The 23,195-nt window shown below is 43.8% G+C and overlaps 1 protein-coding gene across 1 annotated transcript in view; it reads left to right on the top strand.

Moving 5' to 3' along the window:
• ELAPOR2 (endosome-lysosome associated apoptosis and autophagy regulator family member 2) overlaps positions 1–23,195 on the top strand; it is a 92,407-nt gene that overhangs the window by 52,947 nt on the left and 16,265 nt on the right. The window contains exons 3-12 of the mRNA XM_057366420.1: positions 8,203–8,398; positions 9,075–9,222; positions 11,798–11,884; positions 14,127–14,232; positions 14,860–15,012; positions 16,331–16,419; positions 19,550–19,730; positions 20,481–20,609; positions 21,484–21,574; positions 22,482–22,584. Of these exons, the coding sequence (XP_057222403.1) occupies positions 8,203–8,398; positions 9,075–9,222; positions 11,798–11,884; positions 14,127–14,232; positions 14,860–15,012; positions 16,331–16,419; positions 19,550–19,730; positions 20,481–20,609; positions 21,484–21,574; positions 22,482–22,584 (1,283 nt within the window). The remainder of the gene's footprint in view (positions 1–8,202; positions 8,399–9,074; positions 9,223–11,797; positions 11,885–14,126; positions 14,233–14,859; positions 15,013–16,330; positions 16,420–19,549; positions 19,731–20,480; positions 20,610–21,483; positions 21,575–22,481; positions 22,585–23,195) is intronic.

The following is a 23,195-nucleotide window of genomic DNA, read 5'->3' as shown; positions in this document are numbered from 1 at the left end:
TCCTAGGCAGGAATAGGTTGCACCTTATGTCATAAATATATGCTCATTTTAGTAGTGCTGCATGCATAAGAAAGAAACTATAGTGATAATAACAGAGCATTTTTAAAGAAATTGAATTTGCTGTGCTCAAGAGGAAAAAGTGCTGGTAGAGACATTGTTACARTCAGCATCCAATTGCCAGTTGTAATTTAAACCAGGAAGATTTCTTCAGAAAAGAGACAGAAAATATTTATAATAAAGAAGAATATAGATAATTGATCAATTTATTGGAACAGGCTGCCKGGGGAGGTGGTGGAATCACCATCCCWGCAAGTGTTCAAAGCCCAYRTAGAMGTGCACTTGGGGACATGRTTTAGTGGTGGAATTGGCAGTGCTGGGTCAATGGTTGAACTTGATTTTAGAAGCCTTTTACAACCTTAATGATTCTGTGATTCTGTGGCTCTGCTTAGCAAATTGCACCTTCAGCTTGTGCCATTAAGATGGGAGCAATTTCTTTGAAATCCAGAATGTGCTTTAGTTCTGAAGTGAGTTATGTGAGCCTGTACCAAATGACAGATGTGAAAAGCTCCACCGACTTCAGAAAATAGACTGTCCTCAATTACAATGGGCTTTACCGGAGTCTGAGTGCAAAATTTGACCTGGTTTATTGCTACTGAGCTGTGTTTGTTGAGTGTGTTCTAACCTGTGTAATCTGCTCCCAGGATACCACAGGAGGAGAAATGGATCTTCCTGCTAATTGCAGACTCAATTAGGGCAAATGACCTTTTAAGGCTGTAGGTTTTATAACACTTTAAGGCAATTTAAGTGATCAGCAGGAGTCTTAGCATTTTTCTTTCATAACAGAAAACTTAAATAGGAGGAAGGTTTTGAGTTTGATGTTCTCTCAGTCTGTGGTAAAATTGCACATCCCAAGCAGGCAAGAACTGGGGCTGCTCCTAAAKCCCCTGAAGTCAGGGGGCATCTGCAAATTTTATATCCACACACATATTAATGCAGGGCTGCCATGGAGCAAGGCTGTTCAGCCAAGAGGGGTGTGCACAGCACAGCTGGACAGTTGCTACTAAAAGGCTGTGATTTAGAAAAACACTCCAGCAGATGTTTATTCCTGTTCCTCTTACAGCATCCTTGCTAATTCATGTTCCTAAATCGAGTCAGGTAGGTGAGTCTTGCTGGTCTCAGTAGGTTTCTCACCTGGGCTGAGGCTTGAGGCTATACTTTGCATTTCTATGTGGGTTGATACCCTGAGATACCCTAGTTCTATGAGTATTTTTTCCAGAATTTTTACTCTGTGCATGAGTAAAAATTTTTACTCTCTGCCTTTGCAGATCAAGTCACATTGTTGGCTTTGTGAAGCATAGATTCAGAATAAAATAGGTAAATAGCTAAAAAGCTGAAGAGTTTGCACTGGGCTCTCAGAATTTAATTCCTGGAGAAGTGTTACTGGAACTGCATGTTAATGTGTGTACTCAGAGTGTGAAGGGAAAGGTTGGCCTTCGTGTCTACTGATGAATTCTTCACCTTGCTTGTGTACACAATGTAATTAAATAACTTAAAAAGAAATTCYTCTGAGTCACTAATTTCTCTTTCAATAGGGAAGCAGCAAGACTTTGAGATTCATTATGGCTTAGTAGAAGCATGAGAAGCAAGGACTGTGTGTGTGTGTGTGTGCAAAGAATGTCAAATGGCTCTAGAACCACTTTGGTTAATGAGCAAACAGAATATTCCTGATGGAGTCAGTGGGGAGTGCAGAGCTGCTCACTCACCTCTGGGTCTGCTTCCTGCCATCTCCAGTGCTAAGCCACTGGGGGCTGTTGAAACCCTGGCAGTGAATTTACTTTCCAACCTCTTGGTCATAGCTGCCTTCCTCCACTCTACACCACATTGCCATGAATTGATTATTTCCATTCCAAACCCGCTCCTTTCAGCATAAATGATGCAATAAAGTGATAATAAACATGTCCTATGTGCCAGGCCAGCTGGGGAAAAGAGGTGAACTGGAAAAAGCTTTGCTCTATTCCGTTATTTTTTTGTATAAATGGAAGTTACTTATTCCCAAGAAAAGGAAAGGTCTCTTCCACAGAAGATACTCTTCCCCAAGTTACATCAGGCTTCAGTATGATCACATTTCAAGCCTGAACAGCCTAGACAAATTTTTTTATTTTAAAAAAAATTAAGATTCAGTTTTGTTCCTGGTAACACATTGGATTTTATGAGTGAACAAAACGAACATCAATTATTCACAGTCTATTGGAGAAGCCTTGTATAAATTATTCACAGAAGGCATTCGGAATCTGGCGAGATTATAGGAAACATTAATAATGAAGCAATGATTTCCTCTCATCCTTTGTCTTCCTCTTTTGTTTCTCTCCATTCTGTATTTTGGTTGGTCCTTGGTTCCAAGTTGTGTGGACCCCCATGTCCCTGGGTGTCACTGAAAAGCCTCCATGTGCTTGTCCTTGGCCACATTTTCCCCTCCAGGCTCGTGGTGTCTGCTGAAAACAGCAGCTGTTCAGAGACACAGCTGCCTGATGCTGCCAACCTYGTATTTCCTTTCTGAGCTACAATTTTCACCTCTGCCCATGGGAGCCTGAGACAATTCAGCCCTGACTGCCTGCAGGAGATGGCAGCATCTCACCTGGATCCCAGATGGGGGGGTTTGGATGAACAGTAGGAGAATGGAGAGGGGAGAGATGGAAAGCCAGTGTTTGACATTGTTTCTGCTTTGTATTTGCATTGGTTTGTGTAGAATTGCTCAACTGCTATTCCCTTCTAATGCTGTTATAACCTGGTAAAATCCAGTCCTTTTTTTTCTAAAATTCCAATTATTGAGAGCCAGGGAGACCCAGAAGGATGCATATGAACAAGCACATGGTCAGTGGCAACAGAATAAAGACCTGAGATAAATTTAGGTGTTGTGAAGTAAGAAATGTCTGGAGGAAAATATCTGCTGAGAAGAGTGGTGGAGGTRGAAGTAGTGGGTCCAAGTGGTGGTGTGGGGTGGGAAGCTGGATGAGGGAAGAGATAAAATGAGTGACCAGGGCTGCACAAAGGAGGAGAGCAGTTGAGGACATTGCAGTTTGGTGTTGGAGAATTCAGGGTATTGAGACAGCTTTGGTTAATTTTCTGGTGAAATCTTGAATATTCAGTGTGGCAGTATCTGGAAGAAATGTTACATGAGAAAACACTGCAGAGGAAAGTTCCAGACCTTGAGAGAAGTTGAATAGTCATACACATGTGAGGATCTGCTCTGTTTGTCAATCTTTGTTTATGATAATCCTGTCCTGACCCCCAGCATCAGAGAATTAAGAAAGTGAGAATGTTATGGTCCATTACTAGAAGAGAAATGTGCCAACTAATATTGATCCTAGTCCACCAAAATCACCAGGAGGGCCACAGCTGTACTAAAAGACAGAATGTGACCCTGGAGACTTAACAGTCAAAGGGCAAATGAGACAAGCTTGTTTATGGTCTGTTTTGCCCTCTGGGGAGCTGTTCCCATGTCTGCAAAGTGATAGTAAAACAGATCTGATTGAAAGTGATATATTGCAAGCACTGGTTGGAAGTGTTACAGTGAGCAGGGGTCTTGCTTCAGGATGCTCCAATCCCCAGTGGTGTGGCCTGGGAGGGAGGTGAGACACCACTGATCTGGACTCACAGAGTTTAGGAGTAGGGGATTTAAATAGCTTTGCTAGTCTGACCTCGCAGGCCATTGAAATGCGCCCAGCTAGGCTGATGGTGGGGCTGATAATGGGTATTTAATGGGTATTTGGCATGAGCTTTCCTTCCATATGGCTGCCAGTTATGGTACGAAGCACCCGAGAGACAAAGGGTCCATCACGTGCCATGACAGATTGTTCCAGCATCACTCATTCTTCCCATTAAAAATCTCTGCGTTGTTTCCAATTTGAGTTTGTTTGGGTTCAGCTTCCAGAAGGTARCACTCATGCATTTCTCTGCTTGATTAAAGAGTGCAGCCGGATCTTGTGCTTTCTTCCCCTGGAGATGCTGATATATATTAATCAAGTTGACTCTCCATCTTCTTGTGATATTCTAAAGAGATTAAGCACTTCAGATCTCTAATTGCAAGACATTGCCCTTAATTTTAAAATCRTCTGAAGTCCTTTTGTTCTCTACTGACCTCTTAAAAATGCCAGATCACAACTATATGTGATATTACAACAATCTTCTTCCCTGTAATACACATTTCATCCTATACATCTAGATTTATCCAGATCTCACTGGTGCTGTTTTTGGATGCTTTGACAGTGGAAGCTCTTGATGAATGGTGGGTTTGCTCCCACCCTCAGGCTTGCTGTTCTCTCTCTGGGACACATTTCAGCCCTCTGCAGGCGGGCTGGCCCTCCTGGCTCTCAGCAGCTTTTCTGTACCTCTGACTTTGCTAAAGCACACTGACTCTGGGTGGGCTCAGGCTTGCTAACAACCTGCCAATCTTGATTCCATTCCTTTCCTGTTTGCCTGCAGGTCATTGATAAAAATGTAGGCAGCTTTCAGTCAGTCCTGGGAAGCCAGAACTGCTCCCTTCTTCCCTGCTCAAGGATGGCTTCCTATCGACAGCCCCACCTGAGATTTGTTACTCAGGCAGTTTTTAATCCCTTTAAGAWGTGCCTCCCTGGTATTGTGCAGCGCTACCTTTCTTCATCAGAGCAACATACAAAACTAAGCTWACTGTATTAGGAGCCCTAAGTCTATTACATCCACTCCATCAACTTTATCAAGTGATTTGTAATCCTTTTAAAGAATGAAATGRGGTCTGTTTGACAAGACTTACACAGTGGTGGCTATTAGTGCTATATCTCATATCAATTTTTTATTAAGTGCATACGGTGTCAGCTTTATTGCATGTATGTATGGATGTGTGTGGCTGCCTGTGGCAGGGTCTAGTTAAACTTCACAGCATCTTTTTGGGAGAAAGACTAGTCACCTGTACAAACCGCAACATCTTTTTGTTTTTTTACTTCTGTAGTTATTTAAGAAAGCTACAGCTGTGAATCACCAATAATTGCATCAACGTCAAAGGCAGCAGTGTATTCAGCACCATGGTGTGTCATGCTGTTCCTAAATGCCTCTGGAAACGTTCTTGCAATTTAAAAAATGTCCATGGTGGGGCAGGTCATGAAATCTTTTAATGCATTTCGCAGTTTTCTTCACAGAAAGAGAGACCACAGTCAGTCTTTGCAGTGTGTGTTGCTCTGTGTGAGTTGGTGTGTAGCATCCAAGCTGACATTTGAAAGTGAAGTGTGATGGTGAAGTTTGCAGTCAGAGAGGGAGAGGGAATAGTCATGTCCAGTTATCCAGCAGAGATGGTTTCTCTGAAAATCAAGTGCCTCTGTCCCATTGTGGGGGTGCAGGCACAGCCAGGCTGTCTCCAGCTGGGATGAACTCCTGAACTGACGCTGCTCAGATTAAAGAGGGTTTGCCCTGGCTTTTGGCCTCCCTTTTGGTGGAAGACCAGGATGTGGGACACTGGGAGAGGAGACCATCTTTGTGCTCACCAGACACTGTGTTTCCTCCCCACTCCCCTCCAGCTGGAATGAAACCAAATGTTGCATCTGTTCCAATGCTCAGAGTGGTTTGTGTTGCCATTAGCTGTGTTCAGCCCCAAATTGAACCTGGCAAGCAGCTGGCGTGCTCAGAGCCAGTTTGCTTGCAGGGAGATGTGTTTGGATGGGAAATGCTGCTGCCTTTGAAATACAATTGTTAGAAGAAGGAAAGAAGGTAATTCCCCACCTAAATAAGATAAAGGCTCATATTTTTCCTGGAAGGTGAGAGATGGATGATGTGCTCTGCATGGCAGCTGGCCTGAWCTCTTATACCCTTTTATTTCTCTCCAATGATCAGTCTGCAAGGGGYTAAAATATATTAGTTCAGTTAAAGYAATAATCTCTGCTCAACCTCACTGTGATGGAAGAGGAGGCTCTGCTCCCCTCAGCATCTTCATTGTGGCAGTGAATTGCTCACGGTTCTTGACTCCTTMGTTGAAATTCATGACTCTGGAATGGTTAAGCAGCACTCTCAATTTCTTGCTATTTGGCTTTCTTTAAAAATAAAATGTTGATATTGTTAAAGGATTCAAAGATGTTGTGAGAGAGCTCAGTCTTCTACTGCCCTTCCTGATAGCTTCTCTCTGCCCCTCAAAAGGAAAAATTAAAGCAAAATTTATTAATAATGCTAAAGCAGTGAGTCAGGACRTCTTTATGTATTTAAGGTGAGAAGCTGTACAAAGTGTGGTCGCAGTTCAGACTGACAGGGACGTGTTCACTGCTCTTGTCCAAGTCTCTGAAGAAATCTGTTTCCCATCCCAGGTGCAGGTAGAGCCTGTGCCTTGAGCTGAGGTCACAGAGTCAGTCAAGTGGGCTGTTGGCTGCACCTTGTGTGCCACTGCCTGCAGTGAGCCACTTGCACTCAGTGAGGGTGGATTTTTTGTCTGTCTGTCAGTCTTTCTCAGAAATCCATTGTGGCAGGATTTCCTGGTTCATCCCCACCTCAACAACCATCTCTGTCTGGGTCCTGCCCACTTTTCTTCTTGGTCCATCGCCAGTGAGCAGTGGGGTTGGAAATCTGTTGGCTTGAAGGCCACTGGTTCAAATTCAGAGTATGTTGATCTGACCAAGGGGGAAAACGACCCTTTGGCAGATCATTCCATCAAAAAAGATCTTTATTCTGCTTTCCAGTCCACCCATCAAAGACAATTACACAGAGCAATCTTGCAGGTACTGGCACAGWAATGGGAGCCTGAACTGTTAGCTGGATGCAGATGGAGATTGGTGTTACTCAGCCATGAGTTTATCAAAGTACTTACAATCAAACAAGTTTTTCTGCAGTTTAGATAAACGTTGGCACATCTGTGGAACTACATTTTCTGGGACTTCAGAAAATGTCATTGTTTTGGGCCAGGTTCACTACCTTGGCTGCCAGTCTGGTCTCATCCTGCAGCTTCTCAGGTTAATGAGTTTATGTCTGTCAAAGACAGTGTATGAAATATCTGTCACTGTACAGTGTGGCATGTGTGAAACAGAAGAAAATCCCAAAATTTCTTGGGATGTGAGTTGTGTGCATTRCTCTGGATCTTGCTTTGGCTTGACKGGCATAGTTAAGTTAAAAAAGTCTGCAAGCATTTTAGGAAGTGCTATGTGCTGCAGAAAGTGCTCATTTGTTTTCCATTCAGGATGTTCAGTCTCAAAGAGGATGTGATGCAGCCTGGGGCTGATGGAAAGTGGGATGGCCTGGCATTGAAATGAGTGTCCAGGCAGGAGTTATGGTTCCTGGCACAGGGCTCTGTGGGCACACAGGACTTCTGCTGCTGTCCAGGTTTCTTCTTTATAAAGGGAATAATATTCCCTTAGCAGACAGGGGTGTGATCTGGGGGACAAAGAGCATACAGCTGTTTGGAGGAAATAATTTTAGAGACATCAGTAAAAAACCCCACTTTGTGAATACACCTTCTAATTAGACTTCCCTTAATTATGCAGATTTTGAATATTGTCTTTGCTGTGCTGAAAACAGTGGTTATTTTCTCAGCATGTTAATGCCACTGTAATCAAAGATCCTCATCCTCCAGTCACAGACCTGTGGGTGACCTTTTCCAAGACACATGGTCTATCAGGCAAGATGTTTGAAGCTTTGTAGGTGATTTGTGTGAGGAGAAACACAGAGACACCTTTGGATCAGGTCTGCTGCTCTCAGCCAAGGTTTGTAGTGTTGTATTRTGTTCAGCTTGCTGTTGTACACTGTTCTTAGCTTAGGTGAGAGAGACAAGTCTGTTGTGGCTCTCAGGTACTGGTGGTTTTAATTGAGTTCAAATTGTAACAGCTGGGTGAGTGAGGGTGAGGAGRACTCTATTATAAACCCTCATTTTCACAAATTGCTTTTGGACACAATCTGTCAATAGAGATTTTGTTTCTAAAAACCTTCTTTTGCCAATGGAGACAAGCTGCAAATCAGGAGCTGTCACTGGGATTTGATTTCAGTGCTGCCACTTTAGTGAAAAACCAGGTGAACATCTCAATTWTGCAGTTGATGTTGGTAGTTCAGCTGTTGTGTTCCTGGGACTGAGACATTCTGTTTGGCTCCCTTTAGCAGCAGTTCAATATTAATTAATTAAATGGCAAAAAAAAAAAAAATAATGGAAATGAATAAGGATTGATGGATCCATTCATATCTTGTAAACCATTGTCTTTCCAGCTTTTTCCTGTGCCTCTGGTGAGTACCTGGAGATGAAGAACCAGGCGTGCAGCAAATGTGCAGAGGGGACCTACTCTCTGGGCAGTGGGATCAAGTTTGACGAGTGGGACGAGCTGCCAGCGGGATTCTCCAACGTGGCGACTTTCATGGACACARCAGTGGGCTCCTCCGAGGGCAAAGCCGACAGCTGCAACAAGTAAGGAGTGCTGCTTGCACCTGGGTTACACAGCTGTGAGTAAATCTGGGGCAGCTCAGCAGCACAAAGCTGCTCCAGGACTCATTGAAGCTCTGCAGAGGGTGACCAGCCCTGCTGATGGCAAATGAGAGGCTGGGAGGTGAAATTTGCAGCCATCTCTTTGCTGTCAGCTGGGTCTCCTTGGGCTCATCAGCAGCCWGTGGGTTTAAGACCAGCCTGAACTGCTCTTATTTGAAAGCTCCAGGATCCTGGTGTAGTAAATGTGGCTAAAAGGTCTTTTCACAGCCTATTTAGAGACCTGTGGTTTTTGCACAAGGCTGTTTCTGAGTGTAATTGAAGGTATATTGAACCTGTGGATAATAAACCTTTCTTATGTAGGCTGAGTCCTAAWTTTTTTGTACCATATCCTTATCCATACAGTTTTAATGAAAGGTATTCTATAATACATTATTCATGTAACATATAAAAATAGATCTAAAATAGAATTATGATATCTACTACATCTGAAAAAGAAATTGAAATCCTGTAATAAATTAAAAAAAAAAAATTCACTGCAGTTAGCTGTTGTGTGATTCTGGGGTCTTTATTATGTAACATGTTTTTGTATAGCAGTGTACAAAAAGTCTGCTCAGTGTCTGTGATCTCAGTTGAAGCTTGTTTTGTTTATGTTCATCAGCTCCTCGTGGACGCCTCGAGGGAATTACATCGAGTCTAACAGGGATGATTGTACAGTTTCTCTCATCTACGCTGTGCACCTGAAGAAATCCGGCTCTGTCTTCTTTGAATACCAGTATATTGACAACAACATCTTCTTTGAGTTTTTTGTAAGGCCTTTTATATGGTGAATCCAACCTTACATTGTAAGAATTCAACCCAGATAAAGATCATTAGAAGCAGCTTTCCCCCCCTTTTAAGTTCCCTGTAACAAGCCCATAGCTTGTTATTGCTGAAGAAGATAAAAACATCTGCTTCTCTTTCTGTCTCTTCCACTGTCTTGTGGCATTTATTTAATCTTCAAAACTCAATCTGATCTGATCCTGTCTGCCATTCACTGGGATTTTTTCATTAGGGGTTATGACTACCCCAGTTAGTCCAGACTTTTGCAAGACTTTGTTGGTGACAGATGTTTCCATTTGGGGTGTTTGACTTGGGAACTCTTTGAAGGGACTTGACATTTAAAGACTTCTTCCAAGGCAGTACTATATGGAAACCTTTAGTTTTAGGTCAATTTGTGTCCTAGTAATTTAGTAATTAAGATGAAAAGAAAAGCAGGAGACATTCAGGTGACTTTCAAGTAGGAATTAGGCTCTGAGGATGTGTCTGCACTATGAAATGGAGGGGCTGGGGATCAGATTAGCTCTGAAATGGGGACAGCCTGGCTGGGCTTGCACCATGCTGTACTCAAACTGCTGAAACAGTCTGGTCAGCAGTGGCCASAATGGGGAAAGCAGCCCTGCTCTGCCCACCCAGATGGACAGGTTGGTGTCCAGTGAGCTGGAGGGTTCCCAGCACCAGGGTTTGCAGTGGGGTGTAGATACCCCAATTACTGAGGTGCTTTGGAAAGTTCCACTGACACCAGTCTCACTGTCCTTGCCATGTTGTACGTGCCATTTGGGACAGAAAAAACATAAAGGGAGGGTGACTCACARAGGCAGATGACTGGAAATTTTCAGTCTCTGTTATTGCACCTGTATCTGTCTGACAAGCTCTGTTTTTCATCAGAAAACACAACTCATGGCACCACACAGGAGTGAGAAATCTTAGCTGGTGTTAGTTAATATTTCTTGAAGTTCATGAAAAAGTGCAAAATATCCTTAGTAGAGCTAGGAAAGGAAGACAAAAATGACCACTTGGAGGTACCTGCATGCTGCTCCATCAGTGTGACAGATTGCCATTGCACTTCACTAACAGACCATGGAGGCAATGTCATTTAGCCATTTCTGTTTTGTATTAGGCTATCATGCCTTCTCCATGGGAAAAGGCAGCAAATCTGCTTTCTGCTGTCAGGTGAATGTGCCAGGATTATGAATCCCAGCTCCAGYTGCTCGACTGACTGGCAGATCTGCCCCTGCAATGGAGCAAATATATTGTTTTCTGAGCACTGGCTTTGAAAATGGCTTCTTGATTATGGCTTTTATCCATATCACACTCATTCACCTTCTCTGAATTTATCATTCCCTGTTCAAGAAGCAGTGAGTGGTGCAGTTCTTTATAGAAAGCCCCATAAATTCCTAGTCAGCCTCAGTATTTCAGGGAAACCATCTTTAGTGCTCCTGTAAAAGTAATTTATTTTTTTCTCCAGCATGTCTCTGTGCCTAAGTATATTTAACAGTGGCACTTTAGCTCTGGACAGTGGCATTTCAGTGGCAGTGGCAGGTTGCTGGGAAATGATGAGGTGTTTGATCTGCCCTTCCTTGGCTCTRTTTACATATTGAAGCCCTTTGCACCAGATGAGAAAAGACTTTATATTCTTAACTCCTTTTTGCAGATGGGAGCCAAGACACAGAGATGCTGTAGCTCAGGTTGCACAAGATAATTAGGGACCTACACAGGTGCTTMTTCTTCTTCTCAGTTCTTTTCCTCAGTGCTGTTGGTCTTGGTGGGAATTGAGTGTACAGATGCTTTGGAGGATGTGGGGTTGCTTATTTCAGACTTGACATGCAGCAGCTTTAAGGAGGGCCCTTGACTCCAGGTCGAGTGTCTGRAAGTGTTGAAGTGGCCCTTCTCCCTGGAGCAAAAAAAGCTGAGTACGTGATCTCATGCCTCAAAGAGACTTCACACTTTCTCACCTGAGAAAACAGTTATGAGAAGAAAGAAATGCAGCAAACCCTGCTGTAAGGAAATGTTTTAGAGTTGTGCTGGACCTGGGCAAGGGACAGCCAACCTCACATTGCTGCCAGGACAGACTCTCCATGGCAATTCCTCTCCCTTGGTAATGTTGCTCTCATCCCTAGGTCAGGTGGCAGCTGGCCAAAGACAAAGCACAAATTGGTTGTAGAGAAAACACTTYGTTTTCTGGCTTTGGCCCATCCACTCCTGCTTCCCCTATGACTTAGAAGTCTCTGGATTTTAGAGAATTAATTCTTGGTGGGTTCAGGAGAAAGAGGAAGCAGCAAGAAAAGATTCTCAGCATCCTTGTCTGGCCATATAGTACAAGGACGAGTCGAGATCTTCTCATCCTGTTTTTTTTCTTGCCGTCTCTGTCAGAGGGAGCCTTTGGAGGTGCTGTTAAACTGTAGCAGATGTTGAAATTTAGAGGTTTATTTTGCCACAAGTAAGGCAGCTGTCTAAATATGTAGACAAGAGTATCAGAGCTGAATCTTAAAATTCCCAGAATTAATTATGCTGACTGAGAGATGCACCTGACTGTAGTCACTGACCTRGTGTTTTTATTAACAGATACAAAATGACCAGTGCAAAGAAATGGAGTCCACGGCAGACAAGTGGGTGAAGCTCACAGACAACGGGGAATGGGGCTCTCATTCTGTAAGTGTATAAAAAAATCCTTCATGAAGTTTTTTTTTCCATTTATAAATGTGATTTCCTCTGTCCAGACACCAAACACAGGATGGTTCCTGTGAATGCATTTGAAGAAGCAGAGCTTTCCTTGTATTGAGGGGAAAAGTCATGGGGATCCCTAAAGGACTGGTCCCAAAGGAAATTTTATAGATGCAAACCCTTTGTATTGATTTCCCTGGGCTTTGAATCAAGTGTTTTATGAGGTTAAATAGATTTATGCAAATCTGCACGCCACAATCACTTTGCATGATTGTAATTGAAATCTTTTACGACAGCTGTTTGCTCATGAGAGTACAAGGTTATTCCCTGTGTCTTGGCAGAGCAGAGGCACCGGGGTGTGGAGACAAACAGGACAGGCATTTTATTCTCAGGGGTGTGCAGAAGTTCTGCCCCATGGGGACTTGTTTGATAAACAAACTGGCAGCACCAGGGTGACTCCTGCAGCACAGACAGATCCTGTCCCTGTTGGGTGGGAGCCTTTTGGCTGGCCTGTGACCCAGCTCTCTGAACAGACCATGATTCCACTGTACCATCACTCCCTTGTCCCCAGAGCCATATCAGCAAAGGCCCAGCTTAGGTGACATTATGCCAGGAGAAAAAGGCTTTTGTGGGCATAGGCAGCAGCATAGTCTCTGTTTTCCATGGTCCATTTATCCTCCTGGAGGAGAATTTCCTGAGGCAGCTCTGGCTGGCAGTGCCTGATAGCTCAGATGTGAGATCAGAGCGAGTTAGATTGGAAAGCTGGGTGAGGAGGGRTGAGTGGCATGAGCTGAGAGGTACCAAGGGCAGGGCATTGAACTGGGTGAGCTGAGGGGTGTGGGCATGGGAGATGGTGCCATCTGGGCTGTGCAGTGTTGTCACTGTCTGTGAAAGCTGTTGGGATGGCTGACTGAAATGTAGACACATGAGCTAAGTGAGACCCTGATTCTGCCTGTCCTGGAGGTTTTTTCCTGCACTGAAAATCCTGTCCAGGTGTCTTCTGTGAGCACAATTTGCCAGCTGCTGCAGTCTCTGCTCTCAGAGTGTGAGTCCTGCTGCCCTGGAGCTGCTGTTGGGTACCTCCCCYCTCACAATGGGATGCTGTTTCAGTGTGGTCCCAGCTCTGCTGTGGTAACTCAGCTCTCCTCTTCCCCTGTGGGCAGGAACTGTTTGGGTGTGGGAGATACAATATACTGTATTTCCACTTCGCTAAATTTTTGAATTCTTTATCGTGGGTGAACAAAAACTGTGGTCCTGCCAGGCCTATCCAACACTGCTGTAAATCCCATTATCCTTGACCCTTGTGCTGGTAGGGTTTATCCCTCTTCTTGTGTGGAAGTACAGCACTTTCAGGATATTATCACTGTGTTGGCTGTAAATATCTTGTTCTGAGYTGGCAGATGTGGTGCAGCTTTGCAGGCCAGGCAGGGGCTGGGTGAACCTGCTGCTTTTAGTGATGAGAGTGACACAAATGTGTGGTTATACAAGTGAGTTGAAGGCAGAACGTAACAAAACTGCTGCTGGAAGAGTTGTCCTGATTTCCTACTGTCCCTTACCTCAGCCATGATGCCACCAACCCTTCCACAGGGGCTGTGCAGCCACTTRCTGAACCACACCATGAAAACAAGTGGGTCAAGGCAGTCAGAAACCAGGTTGTTTTCTGCATCTCACCTGCTGTTTGTGGTCAGCAGTGAGCAGGAGAGATGGGACTGCTCATGGGGACAGCCATGGTTTGTGCTTGGCTCACTGGGCATGATGCTGTTACATGCAGGCAGAGCTTGATTTTTAAAACCTATAAACAAAACTCTCTTGTGAACTGGATTTTCAAACTCTGGGTCATGTTGAGTTTCTTTATGAAAGTGTATCTCAAGGCTTCAAAAATAAACTGATAGGGTCTATCTGAACATAAAGCTAGTGATAAAAGCTCTAGAGTGCCWGGGGTAGTTGGATAAGGGCAGGAACAGCTTTTTCCMAATTCTGCTTGTGACAAGGTCAGAAAYTGCTCCTGGTGTTTTTCCAACATGGGTGTTGAGAAACCGTTTYATAAAGGACACTTTGGCACTCCTCAGTTATGTCTGTAGAGCATCTGTCTAGCTGTTTCCTCATWAACTCTTGACACACTAAACAGCATAGGAAAAGCTGCTAGGATGCAAGAAATCTGAATAATTGAAGTAAGAAATAGAACAATGTCTTGGTGAGGGGATGTCTGCTAACTCRTGTGTTGTTGCAGGTAACTCTGAAATCAGGCAGCAATATATTATACTGGAGAACAACAGGGATTCTCATGGGCTCCAAAGTAGTAAAACCAGTTCTAGTGAAGAACATCACAATTGAAGGTAAGTAGTATTCGTCTTTGAGGTTTTAYCTCACTCTTTGGTCACAATGTTTGCCAAGTGCTGTTTCTGCTCCTGTGCCTGCAGCACTGAAGTGACTCTTTTTAGCACCTTGCCCCGTTTCCTCCTCTGAAGTGTAGAAAAAGAACAGCAAAACTTCAGTCAGGAAAGGGCTGAAAAAATAGTTTATCTGGTAAATGCTGCCATCTACCGGAAAAGACTGGCTTAGCAAAAAGAGAGAAAAGGCAATAAAGAGGTTTTCTTTAATGTAGGTATAGGTTATTGGTAAGCCTCCCAACAGTGATGAGTGGATATATATCATAACAGTGACAATTAAATTAAAATTTAAATGATCTTTTTAATCTGGGATTTCTCTTTTCTCCTGTTCTAAGTGTAATAAAACGTGGAATGTCATGTAAACTTCGTAGATGGGTCAGACTTGCATTGAAGAGTAAAGATTAAAGACATAAGTTATGAGTCAGCAAAGCTGAAGTGTCTAAAGTGAGTGCTGAAACTGAGAGTGATTTTTCTGCTGTTTTATGCAGCTGACTTGCTGTCAGCCATAAGCCCAGGTAGGCAGCAGTTATGGATGTATCTCTTCCAGTGCTTTACCTGGATTTTTTCTTGCAGGAGTTGCGTACACGTCTGAATGCTTCGCGTGCAAGCCTGGTACCTTCAGTGACAAACCTGGGGCTTCTGGCTGCCAGGTGTGCCCACGAGACACTTATTCTGAGAAAGGGGCTAAAGAGTGCACCAAGTGTAAAGAAGAAATGTATTATGCAGGTAAGAAATGTATTRTTATAAACCAAATGGGTTAAGCACAACCAGGAAAGTCTGACAGTGACCTGACAGTGACATTGCATTCAGCAATGACAGTCTCCAGCTGATGGGTAAAGAAAAAAATCAATGACTTCCCAAAATATGCAGAAGGCACACAGGTAACACAGATACATAACTGGCTACAGACAAACGCTGTTAGGGTGATCTATACTGACATGAAGGGGTTTACAACCTGAAGAAGACCTTTACAACCTGGAAAGGAATAGTTCTCCTGAAGGATGGAAGAATCGTGCTGTGCCCTCTCGTGGTGATTTGTGTTATAAGTTGGCGACGACACCAATTTGCTTCATTACTACCTTCAGCCTTAACATATTTTGAGGAATGTCCTTTCCAAACACTCTCCTGGTTTGCCCCGAYCTCCTGTGTGGTTGGAAAATGTGATGATCTAGTTGCAAACCCTAGTCCCAAAGTCCTGTGCATTCTCAGCTGTGGTTAGGTGATCATCAAAAAACATGGTCTTAATCTATTTTTCATARCCAAAAGGTTTTCAGATTTCTTCCTTGTAGTAGTTTTAAGGAAGATCTTGAAGAATCAGTTACTCACTATAGCACGTGTTGTCACCACATGTGGCAAATGCTTGGGGACCTGTGCCTGTGCTCCCAGTGGGGATGGAAATATTGAAAAATTATCTGGAAAGAAGATAAATTGGGCCAGTGTTGTAAGGAAGGTTCTACAGGGTTAAACTGGTTTTGTTCTTTATCATGTGAGAACATATTCTCATGCTTGGTAAGCTGCATAAATTCCTGTTTGAAGGTGAAGAAGTGGGGTGAGGGTTTGRGTGGATCAGAGRATGGTTTGGGTTGTAAAGGACCTTAGAGATAATCTAAGGTTCCAACATTGGTGCCATGGGAAGGGAAGCTTCCACTAGATCAGTTTGCTSAAAGCCCCATCCAACCTGGCCTTGATTGTTTCCACGGACATTCACAACTTTTGTGGGTGACCTGTTCCAGGTCACCATCCTCRTAGTAAAAAMCTTCTTCCTARTAATTCTCCCCGGCTACACTGAATCAATGGATTTCAGTGTGTCAGTATGAGCACAGCTGGTATTTTCCCTGTTCCCCTAATTCAGTTCAGGGAAAGGTTCATGCAGGCCCCATTAAGGGCTTGATTTTTCATTCTTATTTTGTATATTTCTGCTGACTCATTTCAACCTCCAGATTTTAAGCTTGCTATGTTTGTTTAATTGTTATGTTTTTGGTTTTTTTCCCCCCCAGGGACCATTTGATAGTTTAATATCCCATTTCTCACATTTTCTTTTTAGAGGAGGGATCCAGTGCGTGTATAGAGCGACCTCCTTGCACAAGCAAAGACTTTTTCCAGATCCATACCCCGTGTGATAAGGAGGGAAAAGTAAGTAGAAGGCATGATACTATTTTTAAGCTCATTGACCTTACTGCTATCTCTGCATTTGAAAACAAGGTAATTTTTTTAGGAATCCCTTTCCCAATTACTTTCCCAATTTTGCTTCTGGCACTGAATCTCTCTGAGGCTTTGGGCTTTTCCTTTGCCTGCCCTCTCCACAGCCTTTATCCCTCTGTAAGAAACTGCCAGACATGGGGTGTGTTGTTGTGAGATGATAAGCTCCTTGCACTTGGGGTGGGTTTGATGGGGTCACTGGAGCTACTTCCAAACTTCTATGCTGGGAGGAGCACAGGGTGAGGTGCTGTCCCAGCACAAACCCAGCTCTTTAGTTGTTAATAATCTTTCCTGGCAGATTTTGGGCTTGTGATAACTGTGCCAGCAATGCCCAGGCATAATGCAGGTGATACCATGGCACAAGGGAGCATTCCTGTTTCAGGTGGAAGAGTGTTTGGCTGCACAGGTATGATGTGTGCCATGTCCCTTTGAGCATTAAAGAAAAGCTCGTGGTCTGTTAAAATAATGATAYTTACATAGCCTGGAGTGTTCATGTGCAGCAGCTTGGCTGCTGGCAATGTGATTTTCCCATGGGATACCTCAAATCACTGGACTCTCAGGAGATTGTTTCACTCAGAGACCTKAGCTCCATTTGGTCTCTTATAGAGGCACCTGCTGGTAGAGCAGCCTGGCTTTGTYCTAGCTTTGGAAGAATTTGGAGAAGAAACTCCTGTTTACTGCTGTAGGAAAACCACAGAGTTTTGTCTCTTTCCCATGTCTCTTAKATCCAGATGGGATTGCAGATAGTCAAATTCCCTAACACCTGTATGTTGCTGGCCTAATATTTGCTGGCAGGACGGAGTATTTTGGAGTCTYCCGTTCTGTGAATTCCAAAATGCAGCTGAGAGCTTGCATGCTTTAATAACGAAGCATCAGTGAGTTTATCCCCAGAGCTGGCAGGCTCTGCAGCCTGGTCTTGACTCGCTGAWTTCTGCTCTGTTAACTGTCTCTAATGACTCAAGAAATCAGCAGCAGCATTCACARCTACACCCCCAGGTACAGCTTTAATTGCAGCCTCCTGCGGATTGTCCTGTCACTGCTTTGTGTGATCAGAGTCTCCCAGGCACTGAACAGGTTCCTGTTATTGATCCTTTTCCCATCTCCTCACTGGCCTTCCCCTTCCCTGGTGGCCTCATTGGAATGCAGAGAGGGTCTTTCTGCAGACACCCTTCATTGTCCAGTTACAACAGCAGCAGCAGGTGCCACAGGCACACAGACACTGGCTGAGGTGTCAGGATTGCTTCCACTGCTCTGCATCTCTGGAAATGGTTCAGGTTTGCTGTACTCCCCAGCCATCTCCATGTGATGCAGCTCAGTGAGAGGCCCAGCCTGTTGATCCATGGTTACTAAAAGAAGCCAGGTTTTCACTGAATAATCAGTTGTTGTCTCTCTTCTGACATTCCACTCTGTGTGTAGAAGGGGCCTCAGGAGATTTAGGCACTTGCCTCCTCTTGGCTTTCCATCTACCTSCTGCATTAAAAATGCCAGGGTGATTCAGCCCCAGTCTCAGAACCCCTCACACATGGCCATGGGCACTCTGACCCCCCCCTCCCCTGCTCAGATGCTGAAGGATTCCTGTGGTGTGCGGTGTGCTTGGGCTCTGGGTGATCACACAGGTGCTTTGCCAGATCCTGAGCCTTTTTATTTTAAATGCTGTGCACCTTGATGCTGCTGAAGCATTTCTGGGGCAACATTCCAGAGAATCCTCCCAATGTTCAAGAGCAAGGGCAGGAACAGGCCCTGATCCATTGGAAGTGGTGCCACTCTGGCAGAAGGAGCAGTCACTCAATATCTGAGCAAAGCAGACCCGGTGCCMGTGACCACATTCAGCCAAGGTGGCCAGATGAGTCCATGGAGATGAGACACGGCCAATGTCCAGCTGGAGCAGTGTGTCCATGGGTCAGTCAGGATKTGGGTCAGCCAGGGAACATGACCTGGCACAGGCATGGCTGCAATGGAGTGCAGGCAGAGATGAGGGTAAGAGCCTCAGCTTAACTGCAGCTCACAGGAGCCAGGGCCTGAGCCTGAACTGAGGCTTCTTCAGGTTATTTTTTGAAATTGTTTCAAAAAGGATCAATACTTCTTCAGTAAGTTACCAGAGGTCTAACTCCGAGTGCAAGCAGCTCACTGCTAAGGGTGACAGTGGGTCTGGATCAAATTCATAAGGTGAAATCTCCCTAATCAGAGCCTCCAGCCTCAAGGATCTCTGACTGCTCGGACCAAAGGGTGGAACACCCAAAGTGGGAGATATGGACAGGTTAAACTCTTGCTGCTGGCTTTCTGAGCTATGGAACTCGGTTGAGTTTCATCTTGAGATTCAAAACCCTTTCAGAGATAGACYCAAAATTAAATGAAATTTGAGACCAAGCTTCATGGGTGATACATCTCTCCTAAGATGTATCTCCTGAAGACAGAAACTTGTCCTCAAAGGGAGGTGATGATGAAGAAGTGACACTGTTGTGTGTGGTAACACACATGGACTGACTCATGTTAGTGTTCATAAACTGTTCCTTGTGTGATGACAAGGGATTGCAGGGAGTTTGGCAGAGGTCCTGCATGGTTTTGGCATTTCCTCAGTAGGTGAAAAATGGCTGGAGAGAAATTGGGGACTTCTCAAAAGCAGGCCAGTATGAATTAAAAATGCAGAACTTGTGGTGCTCTCTACTATCAAATACCTTCCCAATTAAAGGCTTTTACATGGCAGAAGTTATATTTTGTGTCACTGTGATTAAAATGCTTGTCCAGCTGTTAGAATTATTTGATGTTCTTCAGGACCATTTGCATGGGGAAATTTACTACTTAAATAGGAATGAACAGTAGTAATTGTTTTAAGCCTCACATTTTTGTTTTGTTCTTAGTCTCATACCTTGGAAACTCCTGTGAACCCAATCACTTCTGTTGCCCTTTTCCAGCCTTCCCTTTATTGTAGTGAATGTGCAAGGTTTGTTTTTGGCCTCAGATGATGGGAATGCCCTAATCCATTTTACAAGGGGGACCTTGATCGGTGCATCCCATCCTAAAACTTCATAGCACACGGTGTGAGCTCAGTGCCTTCTCTTTGCAGACTCAGATCATGTACAAGTGGATTGAACCCAAGATCTGCAGAGAGGATCTTCCCGGTGCACTGACCCTCCCTCCTTCTGGAGAGAGGCAGGACTGTCCACCCTGCAATCCTGGCTTCTACAACAACGCCTCATCTTCCTGTACTCCCTGCCCACCAGGCACATTTTCGGATGGCACACAGGGTAGGAGASTGCAAAAAGATCTCATGTGTCTCCACAAGCAGTCATCTGCTCGCACATGATTTAGTTTAGTGACACATCTGATAAGCCAGAGTTCATTTTGTGTAAAATCCTCGTTAAATAATATTGGAGAACAGGAGTTGGATAGCTGTTTTCTCTCCTCAGTCCTTACTTATCAGGAGTTGCTGCTCTAAGTTGATCTGCTCTGGGTGCATTTCTTGGCTGATAGAAACATCCTGAGAGTTATTTTAAGGGATTCTGAGAAGGGAATCAGAACATTTACAGCCAGTCGTTCCCCCTCACCCCTTCTCCTGTCGGTGCCAAATTGTTCCCTGTGAAAACCTCATTTTAAGCCCAGTCAGAAGGGTACCCTGCCAACACTGTCTAGCCTGAACTCTGGCTCATTGATTCTGAGATGCATTGGCCCAGTGGTCCCCTACAGCATTTTCTGGGAAGTGTTATTTATCAAACCTTCAGCTGAATTCATTAAAAGGAAGTGTGACTTGGGGGACCAGTTCCCACTAACCCAGATTTCTTACCATTAGGTTATGATCTACAATTTTYAAACTGCTGGTCTCATTTCCACTCTTCTTGCCCTGATAAGTCTTTGACTGTTTAAATACAAAGAAATACACTATTTTCTTTGCTTATTACTTGCACCAGAGATTTAAAAAGCAGTATCTATGTTCTTTAAAACACTCTTTGAGATGTGCTTTGGCTGTGTGATATCCTTTTCTGCCCTTCCACCCTTAGAGTGCAAAGCCTGCCCTGCTGGGACCGAGCCAGCTCTTGGGTTTGAGTACAAGTGGTGGAACATCCTGCCTGGAAACATGAAGACATCTTGCTTTAATGTTGGCAACTCAAAGTGTGATGGGATGAATGGTGAGCCGAATTCCCTGTATTGTGTGCCTGTCTCCTGCATGGATCCCTGTTGTAATGTTCCCTCCCTTTTCTTTAGTTACACCAGGCTTGAAATTTCCCATAGGAAACAATGTCACTGTGTCACAAAGAAATGAAAAACCTCATGTGTACCAGAAGAGGGCAGGAGCTGCAGCTTCTGTGAAATCTCCCTTAAAATAAATGGCTTTATTGCAACTTCAGATGCTTTCAGTTCCCCACTGAAGAAAGCACTGTTTTGTCTTCTCCCTAGTTTATCTCATTCTCTGTTTTGTCATAACTATGCCCATCGAGGTCACACATAATTATTTTGGAAAGTTTAATTACAGTCTGTGGTTTTGTTCGTTTAGCACTCAGAGCTTTCTCTGTGCTAAAATTKCAGCAGAGAGCAGTCACAGCTCACTGGTGAAAATGATCCTGTTTGGGACTTCTCCAGCCTTCTCTGACAGATTTTCCTCAGTCTGATCCACCCTGTCAGACTGATGTAACTCAAGCTTTGAATTATGTGTGTTGAGCAGAGSGGAACTGAAGTATGTGCTTAAAATTTAACACAGAGATTCACTGATTCATCTGTTTTAAGGCTGAAAAATATCAGATGGATCATCCCCCTCGAGCTGCACAGCACAGGTCAGGGAATTTCARTTGCTTTGCTGATTTCAGAGGTGACAATTGCCTGTAAAATCAGCAGTTCATACAATTGCTAAAATCCTTCATTCAAAAGCATTGGGATATTGCTTTGTATTTTATATCAGGCATCATTAAAATACACTGAAATACTGAATTGTTTAAAAATTACAGTAAYGTACACTTATTTTGCCACCCATTCATTGAAATTTTTTTCTTTTTCTKTCCTGTGAAGGTTGGGAGGTGGCTGGTGACCACATCCAGAGTGGGGCAGGAGGCTCTGACAATGACTATCTTATCTTGAACCTGCACATCCCAGGATTTAAGTAAGGAATGGGTTTTTTTTCATCTCTTTCTCATTTATTTCTGTCTCTTATACCTATTTCACACCATCCCAGGGGTAATCTGAGTTTCCCTTTCTGAAGTGGAATAATGTAATGAATAAGAGACAAGAGGAAACTTGAAGTTTATTCCTGTGTCCCCAGTTTGTCCATTGAGGCAGGCGAGTGTGTAAGACCTTGGTTTTTAGCAGTATTTACTTTAGTCCAAGATACAGCCAATTGGCTGTCTGGAAAATGAGAAAAGATGTTCCTATCCCTCTGTTTGTAAATTATTCCAAAGTGACCATATAAACCTGTCATGGGRTGGATACTGGAGCCTACCTGAAATGTATTTTATTGAAACCCAAGTTACTTTGTCCTGTGGCTCCAGGCAACCTGCACAGTCTTGAAGCCAGCAGGGAGATGCAGGCACTGCAGGAAAATGGGATATCTCACCACTCCTGAACCCTCAGACAGGATGAAATAGCTGCTTGAGGTGCTGGTGTCTCTTTGCCAAGAGTGAGCTTAAACTCCTGGCTCAGACCAGGTGCCAAATATTTAGACAGGTATGGAAGATGAACCTCACCCTCCCTTTGGTATTTTTTCAGCTGGAGTAGGAACAATTAAATTGGTGTAAATCACTTGAAGTATGTAACACATTTTAATAATAAGGTTCCCTACCAATATGGTCAAGTTTGGGTATTTATTATAAGGAGGGAACTGTACAATAAAAAACTTAGACACTTAAAAAATGCAGAGGCACTGTGAAAYCTGGACTCCTCTGTTCTGCAAGGACAGGTTTTCTATGACAGGACTTTGATGGCTTCACCATCTGAAACAGGAATTTGAAGGATTGACTGCTGTCTGTCTGGAGAGCACTGTGTAAATGTTTTGTTCTTTCTCTGTTAAACAGACCTCCGACATCMGTGACAGGAGCAACTGGGTCAGAACTCGGACGGATTACTTTTATTTTTGAGACCATCTGTTCAGCAGATTGTGTGCTGTACTTTATGGCAGTAAGTGACACCTCTTTGTCCATGGCTGAGGACTGAGCCTGCTATTCCATGTGCCACTTTAATACCTCTGCATAGGTGTGATTAGTTGCACTTCGTTTATTATGATTAAGCGTGGCGTTAGTTTAGTATCTGCAGTGCCCTTGCAGGAAGGATTTAATGGATGACCTAGGAAAATTCCTCCACCATGTGAGTTGTGAATCATTCCTGGTTATCTGTTTATTCTAAAAGAAATTGTTGAGCACTAAGGAGCAAATTTTTCCCCTGTTAAACTGACTGATGAAATTGTGTCTCTTGTGCTGTTGAGTTAGCATCTGGTAACAAAGTGACAAGTCAAGATGTGGGACAGAGGAATGGGAAGAGGACAGTTTGGAAATTTAGACTTGATCCTGTCAATAACTGGAGGATCAGTAGGGCAGCAGATGTTTGTTTGAAAGTCCATCAGTTGAGGAAGGCAATTGGCTCCCTTGCCTCTTCCATTGAAAGGGGAAGCTGGTCCTTTTTGTATTTAGTGTTTTTTTAAAGGAACCTGCTCTTAATTTAAAGAGAATTGAGTGGAAATTAGCTGGCAATTTAAAAGAGCCTGAAGATTTGTCAGTTGTGCAAAACAAAAT

Source organism: Malurus melanocephalus, unplaced genomic scaffold (assembly GCF_030028575.1).
Source record: "Malurus melanocephalus ecotype Western Australia unplaced genomic scaffold, MMel_1.1 scaffold_65, whole genome shotgun sequence".
Classification (NCBI taxonomy): domain Eukaryota; kingdom Metazoa; phylum Chordata; class Aves; order Passeriformes; family Maluridae; genus Malurus; species Malurus melanocephalus.
The sequence above is the reverse complement of the archived record's forward strand: the minus strand, read 5'-3'. Positions and strand labels throughout refer to the sequence as shown.